Raw genomic sequence first — 8,913 nt, 5'->3', positions numbered from 1 at the left:
CTTATTTATTAAGCGTGTTCACGTAATACAACTCATTTTAACTTGTTTAATATACAATCTAAGAAAAATTAAGCAAAAATAGAATTTTTCTTCTTCTTCTTCTTCTTTATTTTGGGTAAAAGGATTATGACTTTTGGTTCTAGTTATTTTTAAAATTCAAATTTACGTTTAGATAAATATGTTTATATGAATTAGGCCATTTTGACTTATTTATTGTGTTAATGCATGTCGACTTACTTTTAACACGAATCTATTTACACTAGAGTACAAAACACTAATGACTAATCCGCAAACAAATGTGTGGTGTTGTATTCACATGATGCAGCAAACATGGCCACCCTTACTCATATCTTCACAGTAATTGCACTTATTAAAAATAGGACGGATTGATCAGACGTACGATACATGGAAGCAGAACCGACATCCATCACATGATGATGATGGCTCCATTTTTTTTTTGTTGTTGTTGATGTTGTTGTTGGCTAATCCATGGTGGGTTGGCTCCACTTGTAGACATTAGAATGTTTCACGATCAGATTTCGTCACCCACCTTCCATAGCCTACAAGCCCTACAGTACATGACACAATTGCCCTCGTTCCCCAACGAGTCACACTACACTTCTCCACTCCGTTGCAAAGTACACACATGCATATATCTTCTAGGTATATATGGCCTAGAGGACCCCAACCCTTATAACCGTTACCTTTTATTTTTAGATTTAAATAAGTCCATCCTAATCTCACATCAACGGCCCACATTCACTCCCTTCTTTTCATGCCATCCCACTTCACAAATTGCATATCTCAATATCCTTTAAGTACAAGCTTCTCACCTCACTCTTCACTCCTCACTCCTCAGTAGTCAGTCCCCACTTCCCTCGCCACGCTGTCTTTTTCCACCCAATGGATTCTGTTTTATCAAAATGGCTTCTCTTATTCTTCTTCTTCTTCTTCACCATTACGCTTACAACGACCACTAAGCTCGCACGTGCTCAACTCCCCGGCACGTGGGAACTTGTGGTCGAGAACGCTGGCATAGCTTCCATGCACACGGCTGTCACACGCTTCAACACCGTGATCCTTCTAGACCGAACCAACATCGGCCCCTCCCGCAAAATGCTCCCCAAGGGCCACTGCCGTTTCGACCGCAACGACGCCGTTTTGAAGCGAGACTGTTACGCCCACTCCGTCGTCCTCGACCTCCAAACCAAACTAATCCGACCGTTAATGATTTTGACCGACACGTGGTGCTCATCGGGCCAGTTTCTCCCAGATGGTACTCTGTTACAGACGGGTGGGGATTTAGACGGGTTGAGGAAGATCCGAAAGTTCGAACCGTGTGAACGCGATGGGCACTGCAACTGGGTTGAGCTTGATGACGTGGAACTAAAGGATGGTCGGTGGTACGCTACGAATCAAATATTACCAGACGGGTCGGTGATTATTGTCGGTGGGAGAGCAACGAATACAGTTGAGTACTATCCGCCGAGAAAAAACGGTGCCGTTGCGCTCCCATTCCTTGCTGACGTGGAAGATAGTCAGATGGACAATCTGTACCCTTACGTTCATCTCCTCCCCAACGGTCACCTTTTCATCTTCGCTAACAACAAAGCAGTGTTGTATGACCACGAGGCTAACAAGGTCGTGAAGAATTATCCACCGTTAGATGGGGGCCCACGTAACTATCCATCGGCTGGATCATCCGCCATGCTGGCACTTGATGGCGACTACTCAACGGCTGTGATTGTGGTCTGCGGTGGCGCACAATACGGTGCGTTTATTGAGAGGAGCACGGACACACCGGCGCACGGTAGCTGTGGGCGTATTGTAGCGACAGGACCCGACCCGGTTTGGGAAATGGAGGATATGGCATTCGGGCGGATTATGGGGGATATGGTTATGTTACCCACGGGGGAGGTGTTGATTATCAATGGAGCTCAAGCGGGTACTCAAGGGTTTGAGATGGGTTCTAACCCGTGTTTGTACCCGCTTCTTTATCGACCCGACCAACCAGTCGGGTTACGGTTTATGACTTTGACTCCAGGTACTGTTCCCAGAATGTACCACTCAACTGCCAACCTGTTACCGGATGGACGGGTTTTGATCGCCGGAAGCAATCCGCATGTTCTTTACAGATTCAATGCTGAGTTCCCGACCGAATTGCGAATTGAAGCGTTCTCGCCCGAGTACTTGTCGGCGGATCGGGCGAATATCCGACCCGTGATTGAGGGAATTCCTGAAACGGTGCGTTACGGTGATGTGTTTGAAGTGTCTCTATCTGTTACATTACCTGTTGTGGGGATTGTGGAAATGAATTTTGGAAGTGCGCCTTTTGCAACGCATTCATTTTCGCAAGGACAAAGGTTGGTTAAATTAGCCGTTAAAAGTGCCGTACCAGACGGTGATGGCCGTTATAAAGTGGGGTGTACGGCGCCGCCAAATGGGATGGTTGCTCCGCCGGGTTATTACATGGCATTTGCTGTCAATCAGGGCGTGCCAAGTGTTGCACGTTGGGTACAGCTGGTAGCAAAATGATATAGTTCCTTTAAAAAAACAAATTATTTTATATATATATATATATATATATATTTAGTTTCATTTTTTTGTTCAATTGAAAATATTTTCTTTTTATGAAAGTGCAATTGTAGTTTTCATTACAATTGTACACTGGGAAATTGCAAATTTGTAACTGGTGATAAAAGAAAATGTTGATGAAGAAAACATCTAATGGCTGATGGGTTTTAGACCACTTTTTTGTTTTGTTTTGTTTTATTTATTTATTTTTGTTTTATTTTTTTTTTTTTTTGTTGTAATAGCTTAAAGTGTGCGTTGCTTTTTTACTTGACTGATTGGTAATAAGGTTGTTAAAGTATGATTTTATGTTGAAAAAAACATGGTTTTTAAAAGCTGTAGCAACTGAGTTAAGGATGATATCGAAGTGATGGATTCAACTGACTTTGATTCAAGGTGATGATGGCATATAAGCTTGTTGCGTCGGTTTTACAATCCTGAGGACATGGATAATAATTTGAAAATCTTTATTGAGATATCCCTTGAAAAAAATCATTTGGATAGGAACAAAGCTTGGTGAATCTACTGTCTGTAGTGCGTACAATATGGATGTTCGACATTGACAAAGTGCAACACTGGTTGAATCAATCAGTTGCTTCTTCTAGAAGTCTAGGAGTTTTTAATTTGGAGAATTCATTGGTCCGTGAAAATCCCTCAGAAAATGAATATTTTCTTTGAAGAGTTCTCAAATATTCCATTCCCACTATGTCTAACATGTGAAATAAGAAAATCCCAGTAGACTGAATAAGCCGGATTTTGTAAACAAAGTGAGGAAACTGTTGTTCATGCTTAGACATGGCAAAATGGGTCAGAATTTTCTGACCTGACCCAATTGACCCGCAACCCAATTGACCTGACTCACCCATTTTGCCACATCTACTAATGTTGAGTAGATTGAGATTGAAGTGTAATTCTTATAAAATATTTACTTGCCATTCTTTACTTGTCACCTTCATTTTCTCTTCCTACTTTAAAAAGATCGAAGATTATACTAAGGTTAGATTCTAAAAAGCTGGAACAAGAGTTAAATTTGGGTATCAAGTGTTTAGTGGTAATTCGTAATAGTATCACTAGTGAGAATCTAATCACAGTTAAAGAACTCATAAACAATTGACAGATTGCATCTATTTCAAAAAAAAAAAAAAAACTTGTTTGAAAAATACGGGTCAACTCAACCCGACTTGCGACCCTACTCAACCCGCGACCCGATTGACCCGCAAACTCGATTGATCCGACCCGAATAGCCTGTTTTGCCACATCTCATGCTCTATGGTTTTGTGATGCGGCAAATTTGGGGCTTGTTTTGTTATGTTCTCTAAATTATAATTTTCGTTGTTTAAACAACATAACATGTATTTTCACAATATATTTTCTTCTACACATATTTTTACAGCACTTAAACGTTGCTAGAACAATATGAGCCCTAACCACATAAATGCTCAACAACTTTGACATGACTACTACCAGATTTGTGAGTTAGAGAGATAATTCATAATTGCCCATCCCTGATGTGTTGTAGTTTGTATGGAGGAGTTTAACCTCCTCTTTTTTTTTTTTTTTTTTTTTTTTTTTTTTTTTTTTTTGGTTAAAGGGAAAACAATTACAAGAGAGTTATCTCACACAAGCAGTGAGACCAGTTCCAGTACTTCTAATTACAAACATGCCAGCTATATCCATATTTACTAAATACAAAACATCAAGGCTTGGTGGAGAACTAAAAACAACAAAATCTTCCTCCATGGTATGCCCCCGCCTTGCAAGCGCATCCGCACATCGATTGCCTTCTCTATACACATGCACCACTTAACCTCCTCATTTTAGTGAAGCTGTTGCAGCTGATGTACCTTAACGAATTTTTTCAATACAATTTAGTAATCTTTTACTAAAAAAAAAAAAAAAAATGTAGCAAATTAGCAAAAGAAACTTTCAAAAAAGAAAAGAAAGAACATGATGGCAAAACATCCTCTAAATAATTCCTTATTACCTTCACTTGAGTGTTACTTGCTAAGTTGGTAGCCTATATGGCTATACATTCTAGAGCCTTTAGTTTATGTGGAAAGTTGCAATAGTTTTAGTAAGAAGAAAAGGTGGGGCATCTAATCCTAGTGGGGGCAGTAATGATATGAGAGAAGAAAACATAATGGTCCATCAGGTTAAGTAATAAAGGAAAAGAATACAGTTTTGGTAGTGGTTTAAGTTCACTTTTTCTCTTTTCTCCCAAAAAAAAAAAAAAAAGTTCACTTTTTCTGTGAAAGGCAAAATGCAAGTAGCGGTTTCGTTAAGCAAAGGAAGCTGGAAAGACACTAATCAAAGACTCAAGAAAAGGGGCATAAAATTTTGTCACTATTAAATACTAAAGAATCCTTTGGACCTTTTGGAGGTACCAAATTAATTTTGTCGAAAGCTTGTGAATGTAATGGGACAACCATAAAGTCATGATAGGGAATTTACAAATTAAAAGTTTGATGTCACTTTAGAGCCCCACTTTGTGGGCATTGAAAACAAGCCCTCCATGCCTTACCAAAAGCGTGTGCCCTATGCTGGGATGCTCTATGTCTAGGCCCTCGGGGATGTGCATGGTTGGATTGAGGGACACATGTTTTTTCAATCCAATTTACTGTGGTTAGGTTGAAAAAAATCAAACCCAATCCAACCTATCATAAGAGTTCAACTCAACCCACGTGAATTGAGTTGGGCAAAATTATTATTATTATTACTTTTTTAACCAAGCATTAGAACAACACATTTATAAGATTATCAACACAGATAACAATAGATATATATTCTTATTTGTAATATTTTAATACACTAATCAAACTTAAACATAACACCAAACTAGCACAAACTATTTCATTAGTGTATCAAACTGAAAGTTCAATACGTGTATAAAACACTTTGAACGTTTAGACCCCCAATTTACAAATTACTAATTCAAACTTATTATCAAACAATTAATATGCAGAATATGAACATAAACATATAACAGAATTGATAAACAATCTTAGACCAAATAAAATCACATTCACAGTAGAAATTAAATGGCAAAGATTAAGGGAAGAGAGATGCAAATATGAGGACAACACACGATGTGTTATCGAAAAGGAAACCGAAGCCCTCGGCGTAAAATCTCTCCGCCGCCCTCCAAACGGTAAATAATACACTAAAGAATGTAGTTGGGATACATGAACAGCAAAAGACCAAATAAGGGAAGAGAGATGCAAATACGAGGACAACACACGATGTGTTATCGAAAAGGAAACCGAAGCCCTCGGCGTAAAACCTCTCCGCCGCCCTCCAAACTTTAAATAATCCACTAAAGAATGTAGTTGGGATACATGAACAGCAAAAGATCCTCCAAGCCTAATCTACCCAGTGTACTTAAGCCCTCCAAGCTCCTACTCCAACGAGATTACGCCGAATCTATTTCTTCTTTAGCTTATCGGATTCCGTTATAAACCATAACATCAACCAATATGAAATTGGTCCCTTCTTAACTGCTTCCCAAAACACCAAATAGCCTTCTCACAGATATGTGTATGATGAGAAAAGGTTTTGGTAATGTACCTCTCAAGGATGTAATAATAGAGAGGAAGAGAGTAGAGGAATTTGAAGAGTCTCTATGAGAAGATTGGGGATGAGTTAATCTTGTTTTTCTCTAGGGTTTCTCTCCCAAAATTCTCTCTGGAAGCTCTTTACATTTCGTGGGTATAAGAGTTATATATACGAGGGTGAGAAAGGAATGCGAAGAGTCAGGTTTTTCAAAACAGAGCTGGCTGGCAGTTTGGCCTCGCGACTTGACTGAGTCGTGAGTTCCAGCCGCGAGGTAATTGAATGGCCAGTCTGTACTTTTTGTCATGTAGTGCTTCAGCTGGCATGACGCTTCAACTTCTGGCATGCTTGGCACCTATGCAATTTCTAGCGGTTTGCAAGCCGCGAGCCACCCGCAAGATCTAGTCGCGAGTCCCTGCTTCTTTGCACAATCTTGAGCATTTCTTCACACTCTCTCACACACTACCTTTACATGATTCTCACCTAAATACAAGGTTACTAATTGCTAAAATACAAGCAAATTTGGCACAGAATAAAGCCAACAAGATGGTTGATAAAATTTCAACCTTACAATCTCCCCCTTTGGCTATTCCATGACAAAACCCTAAAACAAACTCTAGACTTAACATGTGAGTTGGGAATAGTTAAACAAAACTCACTCACACCTAACTCTAGAATCTGTGTAGCTCTTGAATTATATGTACAAGAATCTCCTGAAACACAATAACACAATATGATCATTGTATGTAGAAAAACTTGTAATGCATATGAGGTAAGCACAATGCGATCAAGCAAAATGGAATTAAGTAATAAACTATGGTTTGACCATACAAGCAATCACTATAAAATAGTGACCATAATACTCATTCACACTTGGAATGAACATCTGAACATACAAACTAATAAGCTCAATGCAAATCACTTGCATGTCCAACACTCAACCAATGCACAATACAAAAAGTATATGCATCTAGGAACAAGATTCTACTAGGGCACAAGAGTGAGAGTACTAAAAGGAAATGCATAACATTTAGTTAGAAGTACTAGGCAACAAAACATAAAGACTACATTAGCATGGTACAAACCATAAAAGCCTACAAAACACATGGAAACAAACCCTAAAAGTTTACAAAAGCAACATGGGTACAAATGTACCATAAATAAGTTCCATAAAACACAGAAATAACATATGCTAATATGAAGCAAAATATTAAACATAAATATTGAATCATAGGCCAGCTTGCTTATATCTCCCCCTTTTATAATCTTCTCCCCCTTTGATCAAGCTATTTCTCCCCCTTTCATTGTATTCCCCCAATGAACGTCATCTCCCCCTTTTTGTCATGGAATAGCTAGTCTATATCTTCTTCTAGCTTCCTTTGAATCTGATCCAATCGAGTTTGGAGAGATGTGAACTTCAGATCCCACCGAATGTTGTGATGGTGTAAGATAGATGTGAGTCCGGACATCTTGGTGCTCAACTCGTTGACAGAGGTCACAATGTTGTCGAGTTTTTCGTCAAAGGAGAGTGAGCTAGAGCACGAACCACTGTGAGATGTGGAAGTTTCCGTTTTGATTTTCTTCCGACTATGACTAATGCAAGTGTTGAGTGTTCGCACGTTGATTGGACTCGGTTTTGTGTAGGGAGACTCATCTTTTGTTGGGTGAATCCCTTTGAGCTTCAAAATCCTAGAAATGAGACAGCAAAAAGGAACGTATATTCCTGACTCAGTTCTACAAACTGTTTTGCACAGAACATGAAAGATATGAGCACAGATGTCAATCTCGACATTAGAGATTAGATCATGTAGAAACAAGGCACGTCTGAGGTTCATATACCCAGTGCTGGATAAGGGGTACAGGTTGTGAAACATGACGATTGTGAGCACTCTTAGTTTTGGAGGAAGAGAGGAAACGCTGACTGAGTTTCCATTTGATGATAATTCCAAGTCTTTGCCAAGACCATCCTGAAGTAGTACCTCATCTGGAAATAGATCATTATAAACCGATGAGTTTTTAAGCATCGGCCGGTTGATGTGAAGGATCTCTGCCAAATATGCAGGAGAGACTGAGAAACCTTTTCTTCTAACCCAGCACTTGAGTTCTTCTCCTTCCACAATTGCATTGGCATAAAATTCTTTTACCAAATTCTCTTAAGCTTCATTAACGTCGGAGAGAAGGTAATTCAAATCCTTGTGCGCAAACCATTTTGGGATGTCAGTGTCAAGAAGTGACGATTGATCAACAACCCTTACAAGTAACGGTGTAGAATCTCTAAAGTAATTCTCATGAGTTTGAAAGGCAGCATAGGATCTGAATTTGTTGGGATCGAACACTCCTGATGGTGAATGTGTCCTTTTTGTTCTAGATGAGAGGTCATCAACTTTAATGACAGGCTCCTTCCCTTTGCTACTACCTCCTTTCATAGCTGCTCTCTTGAATGGAGACATTTTCACCCTGATCATGTTTCAAAAAAAAAAAAAACAAAAGAAACCCCACAATACCACAGACATTATTAGCAATGGGTTAGTTCCAAAACATGGATAATGAAGAAAACCCTAAAAACTTGAGATAAAGGTCCAAAACATGACAATGAGTGTGTGTGTGTTAGTAATGACCCAATATTGACTCAGTATATAAACACCACAAATCACACAATGATTTCACCAGAATATCACACAATGATTTCACCAGAATATCAGATACCCATATACAATCAAGAGAGATACATATATCATTAGAAACACACAATCCAAGAGGAATAGGCAGTACATGAGAAAAATAAAGAGTAAG

The 8,913-nt window shown here is 39.1% G+C and overlaps 1 protein-coding gene across 1 annotated transcript; it reads left to right on the top strand.

The window, feature by feature from the left end:
* The first annotated feature begins 828 nt into the window (after positions 1-828).
* LOC115951234 (aldehyde oxidase GLOX) lies at positions 829-2,759 on the top strand. The gene has a single exon (XM_031068421.1). The coding sequence runs from the start codon at positions 904-906 to the stop codon at positions 2,533-2,535; it is 1,632 nt and encodes a 543-aa protein (XP_030924281.1). The 5' UTR covers positions 829-903; the 3' UTR covers positions 2,536-2,759.
* Positions 2,760-8,913: the final 6,154 nt, after the last annotated feature.

This window comes from Quercus lobata, chromosome 7 (assembly GCF_001633185.2).
Source record: "Quercus lobata isolate SW786 chromosome 7, ValleyOak3.0 Primary Assembly, whole genome shotgun sequence".
Taxonomy (NCBI): Eukaryota; Viridiplantae; Streptophyta; class Magnoliopsida; order Fagales; family Fagaceae; genus Quercus; species Quercus lobata.
Note: the sequence above shows the minus strand (reverse complement) of the source record. Positions and strands in the feature narration are given on the sequence as shown.

What these genes read in the sequence shown, in the direction of transcription:
- LOC115951234 (XM_031068421.1), top strand. Translation starts at nt 904, where the DNA reads ATGGATTCTGTTTTATCAAAATGGCTTCTCTTATTCTTCTTCTTCTTC.